The 19797-nt window shown below is 43.8% G+C and overlaps 1 protein-coding gene across 11 annotated transcripts in view; it reads right to left on the bottom strand.

Moving 5' to 3' along the window:
- Positions 1-19797, bottom strand: part of GRIA1 (glutamate ionotropic receptor AMPA type subunit 1) — a 192299-nt gene that overhangs the window by 21405 nt on the left and 151097 nt on the right. For 10 of the 11 annotated variants that reach the window (XR_004425980.1, XR_004425978.1, XR_004425979.1 and 7 more), the window contains exons 12-13: positions 4706-4904; positions 3461-3708 (exon numbers count right to left, since the gene is read on the bottom strand). Coding sequence is in view for 7 of the 11 variants with exons in the window: in XM_033140328.1 (XP_032996219.1) it covers positions 3461-3708; positions 4706-4904 (447 nt within the window). In the remaining 4 variants the exon portion in view is untranslated. Of the gene's footprint in view, positions 1-3460; positions 3709-4705; positions 4905-19797 lie in introns of those variants that run through there. The other variant, XM_033140333.1, reaches the window with a different exon arrangement.

Genomic DNA, 19797 nt, shown 5'->3' with positions numbered 1-19797 from the left:
CCCGCACCTCCCACTAAAGCAGGCTTTGGCGGGGGGTGGGACGAGCGAGCAGCGGCTTCTCCGCTGCAGCGGAGAAACCGCTGCTTGCCTCTCCACCCCCCCACCTCGGGGGCGGGGGGGGGCGCCAGAAGATTGGTGTCGCCTAGGGCACCAGAAGCCCTAGCACCGGCCCTGCAAAGGGTACTGCTACTGGGAAAAAAAGAACTGGAATTGCTGGGACTGTACTGTGCTGCTGAAAGAAAAGAACAAAGATTCTGTGTGGTGTTTTACTGGGACCCTTGCATGTATTACATGTTGTATACTTTTGAGTCACATTTGACACATCAAATGTTGGGCACTGAGCATGTCAGCTGTATTTAAGCTCAAGCAGCGATGATGCAACACAGATGATTATATCTGTATTCTAAAGTGGAACGCAGCCTCATTTGTACAGTCATTGTTTAGCAATGTAAGAAGATGTTGTAATCGTGAACTGAAATAATATTTTAATTCCTGTGTGGGTAATACGGCATTATAAAGCCCAGCGAACTCTTTGTTGTTCTTTAAGTACAGATCATTCTGCAGTACTCAGGTTGTTTGTTCCATGTTTTTCTCTCCTTAAGAGACTAAGTTTGAAGTAATTGGTTCTCCTCTGCAGCTCATACAGCATCTTTCAATATCTTACAGTCACAGAATCCTTGATGAAAAACAGAGTTGGCTGGCACATTTTCCTCTGAAGTGTGTTAGTTTTGTTGGATCTTTGACAAGAAACACTTTTATTCATTTAAATGACTTGGAATAATTGACATACAAGTTTATGGGCCTCTGGGGAGCTTTGCTTAAAGGTTACCACTTTGAGAAGGCAAGCCAATTACAGAATACACGCCTACCTCCCCAGCTTCACTTCTCTTTCTAGTTTTGTGTGTGTGTGTGTGTGTGTGTGTGTGTGAGAGAGAGAGAGAGAGAGAGAGAGAGATCTATTTATCTATCTGAGAGAGAGAGTATAAGTTTCTCCCCTCCTCATTTACATTCGCTGGATTACACACTTATTTTGTGTCATTGGGTTCCCCCAATACATTTTGCATGTTCAATATCCATTTTTATTTAGTATTAATAGGTTAAAACACATGCACAAATGCATACTTCCAAAAGTACTGCGAGCCATGAAGCAGTGGAAAATACAAAGATTAAAATTTCTCATTCTATGGGATGATATTGCATATTCATATAAAATGGCATGCTCAGTGCACCAAAATAAAAGCATGTGGGGAGGACCAGTGGAAAAAAATGTGTAATTTCAAGAGGATCAATTTTACTAGTTCTGTGCTCTCAGACTCCATATTCCTATTCTCTCTCTCTCTCTCTCTCTCTCTCTCTCTCTCTCTCTCTCTCTCCCCCCCCCCATCCCTCTGCCCTCCCTGACCTCTTAGACACCTCTCCTCAGCGACTCCCTTTTCCAGCCATATCCAGCCCCCTTTTTCTTCCACACTGCTTTCCCTCCTATGCTCTCCATCACTCTGCTTTCTCTCCTGCTGTTCACACACTAACCTTTCAGCTCTGGAAAGTGCCTTTTGGTAGCTGCTGTGGAGCAGTGAAATTTGCTGTTTTTAGAAATGCCAAACTGTGCCAGCCTCCTCTACTTTTCTCTGTCTCTCTATTTATTTATTTATTAACAACTTATATAACATTTAATTACAGTCGTCCCTAAGCTTTGCACAAGTAACTCAGGTTGTTGTTGTTGTTGTTTTTAAAGGGAAACTGCCCACCACCACCAGTCAAAACTAGAAATAAAATAAAACTAAATTAAAATGTCCTCAGTCGGCACCAGAAGTCCAATAGGAATGGGTCTGTCTGATCTCAGCTGGATAGGATCAAATGAAGAGGGGGAGAACTGTATATGGCATCTTGTTCCTCTTGGAGAAAAAGGTGGTGTATAAATGCTATATATAAATAATTGCTTAGTGTTTACTGTTGCAGGACTGTTTTTATTGACATGTTGACATTGTTTTGGGTGCTGGTGGTGGTGGTGGTGATGGTAAAAAGTGCCCAATAACTAAGTGAAATAAATACCACTTCTGACAAAATGTTTTCTACACACAACTGATTCTGATCCCAATGACTTCAGTGGTCTGTGGACTCTGATAGAAACAAGAATAGAGTCAGTCACAGAACAGGATGCATTCCCTGGACTGCTCTCCTGCAACAGTGCAGAGAGATGCTACAGGGTGACTGAAGAACATATAATATTAGTTTAACAGTTAAAACGACCACACACAACAAACATTATGGGAAGGGAAACTGAGACCATATGTTCCAAAGAAGCACCATCAGACCAAATGGAAAAACAAAGTGTCCTCCCTTGGCTGTTTCCATTGAGCTGGGAAGTCATGTTAAGAATAATCGTATTTGTCTCCCTCTCCTCTTCTCACCTTTCCTCGTAGAGAGGATATCTTGAAGAACAGGATAAATCAACCTTTGCATTTTTTCTGTTGTCATTTTTTTCTCCAGAAGAAATGCCGCAGCTTTTTCAATATACACTAAAGATTTTGGCACAGCAGGATTCTTTTAAAATCTCAATTTAAAAATGACAATAGCAATCTCCCTCAGCAAATGTTGTTCTCCTTTAAAACATAAGATTCACATCCACCCTGCAGCTGCACACAATTCCTGCCTTGCCCTGGTATTGGAGTGTAGGGGGGAGAATCAAGTCATGTATGCCACATCATTGGTCGCTATAGAAATGAAGAGAATTGTGTGGATAATAACATGCTGCTAAGTGTTTCTGGTGCGTGGTTAATGCACTGGCACATTATTGTGTGCATCTTTCTGTTCAGCTTGTCGCTTATACTGTGTGGCTGTTGTGCATTCCATTTGTGTGTATGCTGCGTGCATGTTGTCTAGTCATGCTTTCCTCTGCAACACTTTGGCCCAGTACCTTGTACCAACTAGGCCTTGGTTGCTAAGGGTAACCAGCTAAGCATAAGAACCTTTGAGCTGTTTTGTTGCCTAGCTAAAAGGAAAACACTTAGCTTTTCCATTTATTTGCCCTACACAGATTTGCATCTCTTTGTTCAGACATGCACACACCGAAACACTTTTACTGGTAGAATCCCCTTTTCTTAAGTTTGAATCCAAACAAGGACTGTAATACATATTGCACAACTCTCATGCACCATAAAACAAGCAAGCTGCGTCAAAGTATTGCTTTGTTAATCAGTAGCCAGTATGCCACACAACGCCAGCTGTAAATACCCAATTACAATCAATTTAAACATAGGGAGTGAAGTCATTGCAAAAAAGGAAAAAGCAGTCCTTGACGAACTTGCTTCACTGTTAAGCAGCAGTCCAGCAGTTCACATCTCCCACCCGTGCCCTGAGTATCATTATCTGTATACTGCGATAATTGAGTCTGGAGGCACATTTATGGATGCTTTGACTGCTTGGGCCGCAGTTAAAGGAGTAACACATTCAGTCTACCTACCTCAGTGGTGAACCTTTTGGCGTTGCAATGCCATAGCCTTTGGAATCCAAGTTACCTCCCACCTTCATGGTGTCACATGGCTTTCTCTGCTCAATGTACTCATTCATGGTAGACTCTAGCAGGTAGGCATACTTCCCTTTGGATCTCCTCACACGCTTCATCCCCTCTTCTGTTGTCGGCACGAAAACAGAGGGCTCAGCTGACTTCATGTACGTCCACATCTTCTCAAAAACCGCTATTTTAGATCTCTGTCCAGAATAGCATAAATCCACTGCTCTTAGCATGTGTTAATAGAGCAGAGATTCATACACCAAGGAAGACACACATTTTGCTGGGCTGCGTGCCCACACATTGCATAGGTAGGGAGAAGAAAGGACTCGGGGCTGGGGGCTGATTCGTAGAGGTGAACGGCCTCCACACAATCCCTGCCAATAGGTGGTGAGTACGGGGTGAAACGTATTGCATGGATCGTTGGCGTTACGCAGCTAGGCCTCTGCTGTTGTTTCTGTGATTGCAAGGGCACCTTTTAGGGAACAAAAACTAGGCTGAATGGAAAGGCAGATGGGGCGGAAGAGGGATTTGCAGCTAAAGATGCAAATAGTTAGGAACACAACTCTTACAACTAGCACTGCATTGAGGCCATCGATCAGTGGCAGAATACATGATATGTAGGCAGAAGGTTCAAGGTTTAATCAATGGAATCGCCAGTAATCGTGAACTGGTATATCAGGGCTGGGGAAAACTTCCGAAAACCCACTGCCTGTTGTGGGTAGACAGTATTCTAGTAGTCAGATTCAACATTACACAGCCTCGTGTGATGAACAGTAGGAGCGATTGAACTGTCACATTTGCACTGCACTCCATAAATGGAGTGGGCTGGCTGGGGGAAGTGAGAAACAGGGGGCATTAGACCATTGAAAGGAAGTGCACTTTGGAGGAGAGGGCCTTGCTACATAAGCTCCCCTTGAGTGTAACATCAATGTATTTACATCGGGCAAATGGTACCATTAAATTACAGAGCTAACCAAGTACTTATTATTCTCTAAACCTGAGCTGCAAGTCACAGGGTAATTACTTTTGATGCTGCTAAGTGTAATTACTCAGTAATCTGTGGAAGCGTGTAATTATGCCGTGCTTCTGGAGTATTTATGGTATCTGGCAGACCCCATGTGCGCTGCATTTCCTGAGCTAGCTAGCACGAGACTCTTGCTTTTGTATATTGAAGTCAGAACTAATTTCTCTTACCCTAAAGAATTCTTTAGTAGACCCAGCATCCAGAGTCCCATAAGCAATCTCTGTTTGCTTGGCCAAGTCTTCTGCACTCTCTATGGGAGACACCATCCTCTCTACTGTCAAGAACGCAGCTAGATTGGCTGTGTAAGAAGAGATGATGATCAAGGTGAAAAACCACCAGACCCCACCAACTATACGCCCAGACAGAGATCTGCAGGAAAAGGGAAAAAAGAAAGAGTGAAGGTAAATTTAAAGGAGAGGAGTAGAAAATAATGAGTGCAACCCACAAAGCTCTGCTTTTGCAGAAGCATTAGTTTTTGTGCACTGTTTAGTTTTAAAAGGTATAAATGTGCATGCAAGATTAAATGTGCATGCCTGAGGTTATATTAAAAGGTTCCAGTCACTAGCACCTATCGTATCTTGTCAAATTCCACCTGTGAGGCCACCTTCCTATATAATGATCAGCACGTGGAGGCCCCTTGAGAGAACAACTGTTCAATGGATTCTTACTATGTAAATAAACCACTTCCATGTGTCTTGCCTCTACACAGATCCTAAAACATGTCAGTTTCATAGATGCATGGGGACAAATTACACAATGATCTTATGAAAAGCAGCTCCACACAAATGATCTTGGCTCGAACAATCCAACAGCTGATGAAAGCAACGATAGATTTCAGGAGGAACTTGCAACTAGCATGCCTTTCCCTAATGGTTTTATGTCCACTGAAGTTGGACTAGCATGTGAAGAATATCACCATAACAATAGTGAAGGACCCAAACACTGGAATTACCAAGAAGAAAAGTTATGGGGTTGCCATCAATGGTAGAAGTCATGAAAGGGAGGCCTCCTGTACCTTGAAGCTTGAATCATAGAGTTGGAAGGGACCACGAGGATCATCTAGTCCAACCCTTGCAATGCAGGAATCTTTCACCCAATGTGGGGGTCAAACCCACAACCCTGAGATTAAGAGTTTTATGCTCTACCGACTGAGCAAACCTTCCGTGAAGAGCCTTCTGAACCTGTGTCTCCATGTGTGCAAGAAGTTGCTTCTTCTTTTTTAATAGCTGAGATTTGTTTAATAAGTTAATAATTTTCATTTTACCACTTTGATATAAATCCAGAACTGTAATTAATCCTAGGGATGATGAAGCAGTATTGGTTGAAACGGCAAGTTAATTTACACCCATTGCGTGGCACGGATAGGAATTAAAGGGCTTGGCCCTGCACTGTGCATGTGAATGGTAAAAGTACCCTCCCACGCCGTTCCTCTGCTCTAGCTATAAAAAGGGAAATGTTGCATTCACACAAGAAGCAACAGCAGTGACATTTCATAATCTATGCCACTTGGTAGCTGGAGTGTCACGATCATGAAGGAACTAGATGCCCATGTTCCTGAAAAGTTCCTGCAAACTGATATGTGTGATTTAACAGTTGGGGGGGGGGATCACACCCTGTTCTAGTTAATCCAGCCGGTAGGAAGTACACACTGTAGGAACCACCAAGACCTAAGCACTGTGCTGGTTGATTTTGATTTGTTTTATTTATTAATTAAATTTCTATACCACCCTTCACCCAAGGATCACCCTCCAGTTTACAACGCTATAGATGGTTTCATTAGTCAAAGGCCAGGGAGAGGTGGGACGTTTTTGCCTGGCGCCTAAAGATATGTAATGAAGGCACCAGGTGAGCCTCCCTGGTGGCTTAGTTTGAGGTGAATGACAAGCATAGAATTTAAACATGGCTTTGCCATTTGCATGAAGGGCATAGCCAGAAAGTCAAGCTCTGGATCAGCCATGCATTTTGCCCTGTGCCTCTCACTCCATGCTTCAGGTGGGCTGTCCAACTTTTTTTTTTTAATGCACCGCATTTGTGTTTATTCATTGACATGTCATCTGTCACCTCATCCTTGTTGTTTCTCTAATAAACCTTGCAACTATTAAAACAAAGAGTATCTGCTGCAGGGAGAGGTATGTTGCAGTGCTATCCTAGCTGTGTCTAATAGCTCAATGTGTAAAATTGCTCATAATGCTAAGCCAAAAGCTATTCGTATGAAATACTGTGCATTCTACTTCTCTTCTGCTTTTGCACAAGTGGGTAAACCAACAATGAAGAATTTAGCTTAGTGTGGCATCCAAACTCAGGATTGCAGTTGGTTTCATGCTAACAAACACTGACTTATTGTTGGTTTATCAAATGTGGTCTGCTAGAGGGGAAAAAAAAGAGCTATGACCATGAGTTCAGACCTCTTAAGCAAAACCCATCATGAGACATTCACACACAGCTGATGCTAACTAATAGCTTAGTACATAATAGTTTATGGATTAGCATCACGTGCAAATGTAGCTGATGAGATTTATTTCCAGGAAAGTGTGTGTACAGGACTACAGCCCTAGGGATGGGAAGATTGCTCGCCATCCGTAGCTGGCTTTTCCCCAGTTAAAAATCAACCATAATGCAAAACTAGGTTTTCAGAGCTTGCTGTAGAAGAGGAAACCAAATGCATTTGAACTGATCTCCACTATTTAAAAATATTAAATCGGACTTGCTCCTTACACTATGCATTGTTTTTACATCATACTAAACTCTGCATTTAAATATTGCATCTAAACTCTGGTGCAGCTTCCAAACATGATGCAGTCACCTTCTTTATATCAGTTTGATTTGAAATCCTTTTAGACAAAGGCAACTGGTCAGAGAGAGAGAGAGAGAGAGAGCAAGGGAGAGGGAGAGATGGTGATGGAAATCAGAGAGAACACATGCCCAGTGGCAAATCCATCCTGAATAAATGTGAAACTTTTAGTTTTGTCTGAAACCGGGGAAATGGAAAAATGACTATCTCATCGCAAGTTCAGATGCTCCATTTGCTTTTGAATTAGAGTCTAAGCATCCAGGATTCACAGATACCAGATGTCAAGAAATGTGGCCAGAGCTTAAAAAGATATAATGATGGCAGACTAGCAAATATGTTGAGGAACTAAAAATAGAATAATGTAATGCCAGCTGCTGAGTCTCTATAGATGTCACTTGGACAAGTCACTTAGCCCTGTACACTCCTAACCTCCAAACACCCTGCTAGCACGCAGCCCTGAGTTTTTCTAACTCATTTTGTGCCATTGTTGAGGGTCTCAAGGACTTGCTCTCAGTGGCGTAGCAAGGGAGGGGCGATGGGGGCGGGGTGCTCCGGGTTCCAGGGGAGGGGGGTGACACTTGGCAGCTCCTCCCGCCACTCCCCAAGCCGAGCCCCACCGCCCGGCACCCCGTCTGTGCTGCTTTACGGATGGCCGGGGCAGCCCCATGAGCCACCGCTCGCTCAGCGGCTCTCTCGGTCGCACACATCAGGATGCCCCATCCCCAGGGGGGGTGCCTCCACGCGGCATTTGCCGCCCCGAATGGCCAAGAGGCTTCCTCCACCCCTGCTTGCTCTCACTACTTCTCTGCACCTTCTATCACCTCAGCACTTGCCCCAAATGTCAAATGCTTTGAATACATAGATAAATTATGCAAAGTTGCATAAATAAAGTCAAACTGCATAAGTGTTTCCATTAGCTAGAGTAGACAGATTGGCCTGCATAGTTCATATCAACAGATAAATCTGAACATTTCCATTGCTGCCCTCTTTGCTCCTTTCTTATCTGTTGGGCCCAGGACCTCTAAATTTCACTGCCTGCCCACTTTCCCTCAGTCCTCACTGGCTTCCTCTCCCCCCCTCTTTTCCCCAGGCATCTGTCTCATCCACCACCTATCCTTCATATTCCTGCTTCTCATTCCACTGCAGACTCCGTCCCTTAGATGGCTGTGTGTTCTAATTTACAGAGGAAAGTCCTCTGTTTGAAGTCTGCTTTAAAGATAAAGTACTCTAAGAAGAAAGAGCAGCATGGACCTTGAAGCTGCCTATCAAATGTTGGCAGAATGAGCAGGCACACAGGCCAACACCAGTCACTGTCTTCTCCCCCATGGTGAGATGCATTGTATTTCTATTTAAATCGTAGTAATTATTTCTAAATTTGCATCTCAACATATTCACATTTTATGCAGGTTCCATGTCCACTTTTTCGGTGAGGAATCAGGGGCTGTTCTATCTGTACCCCCCTTCTGCTTGCAGCTCAGTCTCTTGATTCCTTTCCTGTTTGATTTTCCATCTCTCTGCCTCCTTCCTGCTTCCCCTCCCATTTCCTGTCAACGGGAAGCACTTGTAGCAAGCGCAGAGGCACCAAACAAGAATAACTGGCTAGCGTTTAATACCATCATTTCTGCTGATGATGGCCACTTCAATCTGACAAGCTGCATTTGCATGCCAAATAATCATATTCATCTCCAGCTGCAAATTATACAGCTTTTCTCCTTTTTGAGAAGCCAAGATATTTTTATGACTTAAATTCCCACAGCTGCAGTTAACTAAATCCCAGCCTTTAGACCTTAGTCATGGTTTTCTTATTCTTAATCACTGAACCCCGGGCGGGACAACTGCCTGTCATTTATATTGATGGCTCAGGCTACCAGATTGTATATTGCTGTCATTACCTGGGGGTGGGAGCAATGGGGATGGGAGAATGCTGTGGACAGTTGGGTTTGGCTTGTTAATTTTTGGTTTTGAATAGCTCAGTGATACATAATCAGATGCTGAACCATCATGTAAGCTATTTCCCCTCACTAAGGGTTAAACAATCCTAAATTAAAAAATATACAATATTCAATGTCACATTCAGTGAAAGGCATGAGTCGTGTGAAGATATCTTGGAGAGGGTGGTTTGATGGTGGGCAGCAATGGGAGGAGAACCAGAGGAAGCTGACCTTAGTGGGTTGAGGGGGGATAGGAAACTGGAACCCAAGGAGAACTCTGAACTGGGAGAGGGTCCCAGTGGATTGGGAGGTAGGGCGATATGGACCCATGAGAAGGGTCTAATGGGCTTTCGGGAGAGTGGCCTGCCCACGCAATATCTGACACCCCAAGTGCAACATCACCAGCCATTGAGGTGACTTTGATACCTTCCTTTGCCACCAAAGAGTCTTGCCCCCTTTCTTGGGTGGCACTTGGGGACAAATCCAATAGTGAGCTGGCTCCATCGACTCCACCTTTATCTCCAGGGATGCAGTGGTGACAGTGAAACTGCAAACAAACCCTACATGTGCAGCGTCTACCCAGGAGTACCTATTTACTTGCCCAGCCTGAGTCCGGGGACATCAACTGTGCAAATAGCTGTGCCCGCCCCACTCGTCAAAATGAGAGCACAGGGGGAATGTCAAGTGTTGGATCAACGTCTTCAGCCTAGTCATGTGTCTTAGATCTCTGTCATGCCTTATCAGTTTGTAGCCTGTAGACCCATGGTGAGATGCTATATACTGACTTCATACATAAAAGTGTTAAAACTTTCAACTATGGCGATAGCTTGAATTTTGAATCTGACAAAGAGAGCCTGGGTAAAAAAGAAGGTACACTCATGAAATGCTAAACCATTATATTGGAACCAACCTGTATTTTAAATATGTTGGGGCAAGTTTAGTCTGAACCCTAGTGGTAACATTGAACACACGTTTCCCCCTTTCCTATATATATTTTAAAACAAACAAACAAACACGTTGCTCAGCAGATTCTGATTAGCTGGCCAACATGAGAATGTATGTTCATATGCATGCATGTACTCTACACACATCTACACACATAATCATCCTGGGTACTTTGCTGGTATTTAATACATTTTCTTTTGAAGGGATCTTCATTGATGGAGGCACAGAGGGATTTCCTCCGCTTGTGGTACACTAAGGCTTTGTGTGTGTTTTCCCCTGCATGCAGAAAAAAGTTTCATTTGCCCTGCATCAATAGCCTGAGGTCTGAATCTTTTTGCACAGCCTGATCCCACCACTCTTGAAATGTAAGGTTTTCCTGTTTCGTGTCACAATAGAAGATGCAATGCTGTTTCCTTCTAAGCACTTTGTTCATTAGAAAATAATAATTATCTTCAGCTCAGCTTAGTACTGTACTCCCAAAGCACAGTGTCATAAATCTTGACATTTGGATTTGTGCACTTGCCCTTTAGATTTATTCTCTTTCACTGACATAGTGGGTGTTTGGAATAAGGAGGATCTTTTTTCATAGAATCAGATCTATGGAAGCAATAAGCAGAGGTGCAGTTGTGCAGAGGAAAGCTTTAATTAAAGTTTGGATAACTCAATGTGTGTGTGGTGGTGGTGGTGGTGGTGGTGGGGAGAGCAAAGGACCTCTTCTGATGAAATCACCAGATTGGCCAGATGGCTCTTGCACATTATTAAATTTGCTATGTTAGGAAACAGACTTCTCACATTGGGTTGCCCACCTTTTTTTTTTTTTTTTTACTGCTCCTGTGCCTTTAACGGCAGCTTGATCTGGCACTATTAGCACATGGTAATTCATTTAAAGCAGAAAGCAAAGACATCACCTTGCCGACAAAGGTCCGTATAGTTAAAGCTATGGTTTTCCCAGTAGTAATGTATGGAAGTGAGAGCTGGACCATAAAGAAGACTGATCGCCGAAGAATTGATGCTTTTGAATTATGGCGCTGGAGGAGACTCTTGAGAGTCCCACGGACTGCAAAAAGATCAAACTTATCCATCCTTAAAGAAATCAGCCCTGAGTGCTCACTGGAAGGACAGATCCTGAAGTTGAGGCTCCAGTACTTTGGCCACCTCATGAGAAGAGAAGACTCCCTAGAAAAGACCCTGATGTTGGGAAAGCTGGAGATCACAAGGAGAAGGGGATGACAGAGGATGAGATGGTTGGACAGTGTTCTCCAAGCTACTAACATGAGTTTGGCCAAACTGTGGAAGGCAGTAAAAGATAGGCATGCCTGGCGTGCTCTGGTCCATGGGGTCACGAAGAGTCGGACACGACTGAACAACAACAACAACAACAATTCATTTAAAGACATAAGAAGAGTCATGTAGGATCAGGCCAATGGCCCATCTAGTCCAGCGCCCTGTTCTCAAAGTGATTAGCCAGATGCGTATGGGAAGCCTGCAAGCGGGATCTGAGTGAAACAGCACTTCCCACCTTACATTTCCCAGCAACTGATATTCAGTGGTCCAATGCCTCTTTCTGCCATGAAATTAATCCTCTTTGAAAACTATCCAGGTTGGCGGCCATCACTAGTGGGATGTAGTTCCATAGTTTAATGCTCTGTAAAGCACTTTTCTTTTGTTTGTCCTGAACCCTCAAACATTCAGGTTAACTGGATGGCAATAATCTCTAGTATAATTTTCATACTATGAGAAACCTTCATCTGATCATTTTTATGGATCAAGCAGCTGTTAAAGGCATAAACGCAGGTGATGCTGGTCAGTTGCCAGCCCTGTCCTCATGCTTCTTCTTCTACTCTTTTTGGTTAAACTTAAGCAATGGGAATTATTATTATTATTATTATTATTATTATTATTACTACCAGGGCTGCTAACTGATGGGGGAAATGACTTCTCTTGTGCTTGATCTGCAAAAACTTGCACTATACATACCGAGGGCAGGGCACCAGGCAGATGATAGATTGGAAGATAAAAATGAGAAAACAGAAAGCTAGCAATGGTGAACATAATTCCACTTTATTTCCTCAGGCAATAAAGTATATGGTTAATAATAATAATAATAATATTTATTATTTGTACCCCGCCCATCTGGCTGGATTTCCCCAGCCACTCTGGGCGGCTTCCAACAGAAACCAAATACAACAATATCAAACATTAAAAACTTCCCTAAAAAGGGCTGCCTTCAGGTTTTTTCTGAATGTCAGGTAGTTGTTTATTTCCCTGACCTGTGATGGGAGGGCATTCCACAGGGCGGGCGCCACTACCGAGAAGGCCCTCTGCCTGGTTCCCTGTAGTTTTGCTTCTCGCAGTGAGGGAACAGACAGAAGGCCCTCGGCGCTGGATCTCAGTGTCCGGGCTGAATGATGGGGGTGGAGACGCTCCTTCAGGTATACAGGACCGAGGCCGTTTAGGGCTTTAAAGGTCAGCACCAACACTTTGAATTGTGCTCGGAAACGTACTGGGAGCCAATGCAGATCTCTCAGGACCGGTGTTATGTGGTCTCGGCGGCCACTCCCAGTCACCAGTCTAGCTGCCGCATTTTGGATTAATTGCAGTTTCCGGGTCACCTTCAAAGGCAGCCCCACATAGAGCGCATTGCAGTAGTCCAAGCGGGAGATAACCAGAGCATGCACCACTTTGGTGAGACAGTCCGCGGGCAGGTAGGGTCTCAGCCTGCGTACCAGGTGGAGCTGGTAGACAGCTGCCCTGGATACAGAATTAACCTGCGCTTCCATGGACAGCTGTGAGTCCAAAATGACTCCCAGGCTGCGCACCTGGTCCTTCAGGGGCACAGTTACCCCATTCAGGACCAGGGAATCCTCCACACCTGCCCTCCTCCTGTCCCCCAAGAACAGTACTTCTGTCTTGTCAGGATTCAACCTCAATCTGTTAGCCGCCATCCATCCTCCAACCGCCTCCAGGCACTCACACAGGACCTTCACGGCCTTCACTGGTTCTGATTTGAAAGAGAGGTAGAGCTGGGTATCATCCGCATACTGATGAACACCCAGCCCAAACCCCCTGATGATCTCTCCCAGCGGCTTCATATAGATATTAAAAAGCATGGGGGAGAGGACAGAACCCTGAGGCACCCCACAAGTGAGAGCCCAGGGGTCTGAACACTCATCCCCCACCACCACTTTCTGAACACGGCCCAGGAGGAAGGAGCGGAACCACTGTATAACAGTGCCTCCAGCTCCCAACCCCTCTAGCCGGTCTAGAAGGATGTTATGGTCGATGGTGTCAAAGGCCGCTGAGAGATCCAGCAGAACTAGGAAACAGCTCTCACCTTTGTCCCTAGCCCGCCGGAGATCATCGACCAGCGCAACCAAGGCGGTTTCAGTCCCATGGTGAGGCCTGAATCCCGATTGGAAGGGATCCAAATGGTCCGCTTCTTCCAGGCGTGCCTGGAGTTGTTCAGCAACCACCCTCTCAATCACCTTGCCCAAGAATGGTAGATTTGAGACTGGGCGATAGTTGGCCATATTGGCCGGGTCTAAAGATGTTTTTTTAAGAAGCGGTTTAATGACCGCCTCTTTCAGCGGGGCTGGGAAGGCTCCCTCACAGAGGGAAGCATTCACCACCCCGCGCAGCCCATCGCCCAGCCCCTCCCGGCTAGCTTTTATAAGCCAGGATGGGCAAGGATCATTAGCTCCTCCAGTGCTCCATCCCAAGCCTTAGGGCTCGGACCTTGTACCTGTTTCAACACCGAGGATGGATACCTATGGCTAAGTGTGCACATAGGGCAGGATTCAGCTAATGAGCCCCGGTAGTAGCAGTCCGTGGAACGACTTCCGCTAGTGCAACTGGGCTTCCCCATCCACCGTGTGCATGGGAAGGAGAGGGGAAAACATTCCACTTGGCAAGCTGAAATGCTTGCATTGATGGAATGATTGCCATAGTGCTACACTGAATTGCTCCCATAGTCATTTGGTAAACTGTTTGCACGCATTGATTTTTATTCTGAAGGTAAGAATTTTTACATTCTCGGATGCAGATTGCTCCTTGCAGTGCAGAAATCTTCACTCCACTCTCTTCCTTACACCTAATTTGACATAATTTTTCAGCAAGAGTGAGAGCGGAATGGAGATGCCTCAATCTCAAATTATGTCAGGGCCTCTTGTTTTGGTTTAATTAATGAATTAATTCTTTGCATGACAAAGGAAGAGCTGTATCACACTAATCTCTCATTTTTGAAAAACAAAATGTAACCTCACACATCAGACAACTTGCTCTTTGATCTTATCCCCTGCTGAAGGTAACTGAAGCTAACAGTACTTTGCATTTACTCGACAGCTTATTATCAACGGCACCAATTCTCCAGCCGAACACACTTAAGATGGAAAGATGAACATGATCATCATGAAATATACAAAATAAATCTCTTTGAAATTTGTTTGAGCAGCTTCTTGAGCCTCCTCCCCCCCCCCACCACTCCCTTCCGCTTTCCCTAGAACTTGTTTCTTGTGGAGAATTACATTTAAAACTGACAGCATTTTAATTAGAAAGGCAAATCTGGTCTTCTAAAGCTGCGGCTGCTTAGGGAAGATTTCCTAGATTTGCTGTTCAATTCATTTTCAATAAAGGCTTATTTAGTCAACTGACATATTTGTCACAGGGTGACTTTATGCAAAAGTGGAGAAGGAAAAATGCACAGACACCTTCCCCTCTCCAGAATTGACAACCAAATAAAGCCTTTCTGCTTCTAAATGTGCAACCTACTTCCTTTCTTCTAGTCAATTACTATGAAACTTAATGTGCCAAATATATAACCTCTTGCAAAAAATGGCAGTGCCCTCCCACAAGCCCAAGTTGGCACTACTCTCTGAACCACTCAGACTGTAGGAATAGCCCAATTATCATTTTTTATGGATCTGAATCCTGATCAGCCATGGAGGTCTGACATAACCCACACTTTCAAATGCAACTAAAAATGCTTTTCCATGCAAGCTGAAGTGTTAAGATAATACAGGGACTGAGCTACATTGGTGAAGGAAAAGCTGTTTATATGCGTTATAACACTGTGACCAGATGGCGCTGTGGAGTCCCATCTTTTGCCAATGTGATTTCCATTTATGAAGTTTAGCACATGCTTTCCTGAAACACCTTTTTGATGTGTCTAGATCCAGCCCGGGATAGAATGAAAGGACCTGTCTACAGTCTTTGCAAGCATGGTAGTTACTGGGTCATTTCCGCCTTTCGATTGTTTTAGGAGTTTTTTCCTGGTATATATGTTGGGTGAGAAACTGTCATTTACTAATGCTGCACTGCTATTACTCTTGAACTTCATTTTAACTCCTTTTGCCTTAATGCAATTAAGCCCTTCCTTCCCTCCCTCTGTTGTTTCCTACACCAAATTTTAGCTTTTAAGCTCTGTGGGGCAGGGACCTGTTTGCTTGTACTTGAGGAAATACCATGCACGTTGATGGCACAACATCTAGGATAAGAGAGACCCAGGTTCCCCACTCAGCCATGAACCTCTGTGCATGACTTTGGGTCCATCACTGTCTCTCAGTCTAACTTATCTCACAAACTTCTTGTGAGGATAAAATGGCAGGAGAGGAAGAACTACATACACTGCCTTGAGTTCTTTGGAGGAAAGGCAGGCTGTAATTGTAATAAATAATATAAGAGAATGGAAAACCCAATACTCTCTCAGCTGATAAGCATTCATTCACTCACTGAGGAACTGCTTTTAGTGCCTTCTGAGATTTATTTATTTTCATGCATGGCCCACTTTCTTCCAGGGACTAAAAGGTCCATACATCAGATTTCCAGTCTGACTCTCATCCAGACACTGACCAAACCTTAGATTGATCTTGCTCGCTGAATTACATGCCTTCAGATAACACTCTCAAAAACACAGTTGCATACCAGGGCAGATTATTTGTTCTACTAGCTCAGGATCGTCTACTCTGCCAGCAGCATCTCCATGGTCTCATGCAGAAATGTCTTTCCCATCACTGGTGGGTTACTGGATCCTTTTAACCAGAGACCTTCTGCATGCCAAGCATGTGTTCTACAACTGAGCTAGTGCCCCTCCCTAAATAATAAGCCCTGCTCTTCCATAAATTCCTTTGCATCACACAAAAGATATGACTCTTGCACAGCTCCAGCAAGAGCAAGCCAGCCATTTCCAAAGAGAAGCTTTCATTTCACCGACCGGCCAAGAAGGGGTGGGGTGAGGCCTGGCATGCTTCTGTGAGTTTAATTGTAGCTTGATCTGCAGGAGGAACTTTTCATGAACTAGATAGAAGCATCTTCATCAGCTGCTAACATCTGCCAATCAAATTGCTGTCAAAGACACAGGAGGCTGATAAGAAAGGATTGCTACCGCAGGAAGCATTGGTATCATTTATCTTTTAAACAGGTAATGACCATGCATGAACTAATGAATAAGCTGCTCTCCCTGATTAATCTGAAGTTAAGATCAGAATTAGAATGGATGGAATCATGTCTCCGTTACAATGCAAAAGACCTCTGACCCACGCGGCATTGCAACTGGACTCCTGTCTGTGTGAGTTTAATTAAATTTCATGGTTTACTTACTGCTCCTTCTTAATGTTAATGGCCTTAGGCACCTCAGTATTTTCAAATCATTGTTTTCTTCCATTTCTGTTCTCTTATGTGAAAAGCTCTCTTCAAGATGAATTTTCGAGGAATGGATTACATCCATTTACTGTTAGGCAGATGTTTAGACGACTCATTCCCCTTTCCCCAGTCTTATGAAATGTACAGCAGCTTCAGTATAGAGTGAAAAGAAGATTTACACACCTGGTGATAGCCTTCCCCACCCTCCCATGAAAGCCCAATTAGCATTTTTGACAGCAAGAGCTGTTTAGTAATCCAGGCAAACAGACAGAAGGCAAAACCTTGGATTTTTAATCCTAAAATGCCATTCGCTGTTTATGAGCCCCACTCAAGACACTTAAAACTACAGTTTGCAGGGGTAAAAAGCCTTTATGAAGACCTTAAAGTGATGTTTATTTTATTTTCTGCACTTCCATCTGCCCCTCCTACAACATGCTCAGAGCAAAATATATGGACTTTATTTGTCTCCTATTTTATTCTGACATCCAAACTCCACACCAGCCTAGACCTTCACTAAGTAAAATGCACCTCATCAAAGATATAGGGTAGGCATAGGGAACCTGGTTCCTGCCTTGTGGGAAGTGTCAAACCCAATAAATCACTGGTCTCCTTCCTTTGCCCAACATTCTTCAGAGTCCTCCCAAACCCTGACAGCCAGGTTCTGTCCTGGGCCCGGTGTTGTTCAACATCTTTATAAATGACTTGGATGAAGGAATTGAGAGGATGCTCATCCAATTTGCGGGTGACTGTCATAGGCCAGGAATTGGCTTCATCTGCTGAGCAGCAGCTTGAAGGAGCAGAAAGCAGAGTGACTTTGCCTGCTGCTGATGTGAACCAGCTGGCTCTAGTTTTCTTAAGCAGGGTTTCCAGCCTCATCCAGATGCTGGAAACAACATTTGTTGTTCCTTTGCCAGACTTTGCTGCTTCTTGCTTCTCTTGACCTTGGACTCATCAGTTTCTTGAGCCCCGGACCATCTGACTACGTGAACTCAGATGCTCCTAACCTTAGGACTGGACTAAACCCTGCATAGGACTCTGTGTCCAGGCAAGTACCTCCCCTCCCTGAGCTGGTTGGCTGGCCTCTCCTGCCATTGAGCTCTGCTGTGGTTGGGCGGCACGAGACTACGACAGTGACAACAAACTGGGAGGGGTAGCTAATGCTGCAGAATACAGATTCAGGATTCAAAATGACCATAACAGATTGGAGAACTGGGCCCAAACTAACAAAATGAATTTTGATAGGGACAAATGTCAGGACCACTTAAGCAGGAAGAATCAGATGCACAAATATAAGATGGAGATGCCTGGTTTACTAGCAGTACATGTGAAAAGGATCTGGGCTCCTGGTGGACCACAAGCTTAACAAGAGTCAACATGGAATGAAGGTATCAAATTTACCGCATGCAGTGCATTAAAAGAAAATTTTATGAAGTTGATGTACAGATGTATCTTTAAATATCTAAATGGCACATAGAGGCTGGAGCAAGCTTGTTTTCTCCTGCTCTGGAAGGTAGGACTTGAACCAATTGATTCAAGTTAGAGGAAAGGAGATTCTGAACATCAGGAATAACTTTGACAGTTAGCTGATCAACAGTGGAATGGACTCTCACAATACGTGGTGGACTCTTGTGTTGGGATGGCCATCTGTCATGGATGTTTTAGCTGAGAGTCCTGCATTGCAGGGGGTTGGACTTAGATAGACTCTACAATTCTATGTAAGCAGCCAATGCTTTTGTCTATTTATCACTTGCTATTCTGAGACTTGCATTCTGAGAAGTTTTCAGTGTTATTTCTGTTGCATAAATCCTTCTGTGATGCCATTAGCTGTATAGTCATCACTTCACTTGATTACTGGATCCCTCGGCAGTCTAGCAGCCATAGCTACAGAGCATTTGGGGGAAGGAGCATTTTGGACCTTTTCTGATCCCTTTCCAACAAGGAGAAATGATTCAGTTGGCCCTGGATTTATGTGCTTCATTAACAAGAGCTGCAGGTAGAGTATGCTCATGGCAGGTGAAAGTACTAAAATAGATTGCTCAGAGTAACAATTCTTTGGCTAAGCATACTGATTTTGTGAATGGGGTCATTAGTCTACTAGACAAAGGCACAGTTTTCAGATGCCAGCTACTTATCCACATCTCTATCCTGCTGTTGCTGTAAAGTACTTTTAACTTGAGTCACAGGCAGTTTAGGTCTCTGTTGTTTCCTGCGCTTCTTCTACAGCCTTTAAAATTAACATTCCCCATCTTCCTCTCCATGTTAGGCTTCCCCATTCTTTGTGATCTATTTTATCTGGGATACTGAGAGAATGAGCTAGTATTTGCAAAGGATTCTGGAGCCCTTTAACGGAAGAGGCTATCCATTTTACACTTCTTCAGGGTCTTTTATCTGAGGATCAAAGCATGTTTACCAGTGGAAAACAGAGGCTCCTTCTTTGGATATGAGAATAAGCAACAATTCTTCTAGGGTGCTAGGCAAATGATAGAACAGCTTTTTGAGGTTTCTTAATCGGAACAATATTAAAGGGAACACACACACACAATCTTGTCCTTGTTGTAATTCACCCTGTCATTCTCCATTTAAACCTTAGCATAATTTTCACTGTATGTATTTTCTTTTGCATTATATTCCACTCTGATCTTACTATTTAGCATTTTTCCTTCTACACCCACATGTATGTATGCTTGCCAAGTTAGGATAACTATATGTCTGATGAAATAGACTGTAGCCCACAAAGTTTATGTCATAATAAATTAGTTAGTCTTTAAGGGGGCACACTACCTTTTGTTTGACTTTTCATGTCCTTAATGAAGCTTTAGGCCTTTGTTGTGTTATATGGGGCTATAACAATGTAACCTATTAAAAGTAAGGGGCATCTGGCAACCATATCAAACCCAGTAATATAAAGTGTTTCCAATTAGTACACACAGCCTGATCTTTTGCTACAAGATCACTAATG

Source organism: Lacerta agilis, chromosome 2, assembly GCF_009819535.1.
Source record: "Lacerta agilis isolate rLacAgi1 chromosome 2, rLacAgi1.pri, whole genome shotgun sequence".
Classification (NCBI taxonomy): Eukaryota; Metazoa; Chordata; class Lepidosauria; order Squamata; family Lacertidae; genus Lacerta; species Lacerta agilis.
The sequence above is the reverse complement of the archived record's forward strand: the minus strand, read 5'-3'. Positions and strand labels throughout refer to the sequence as shown.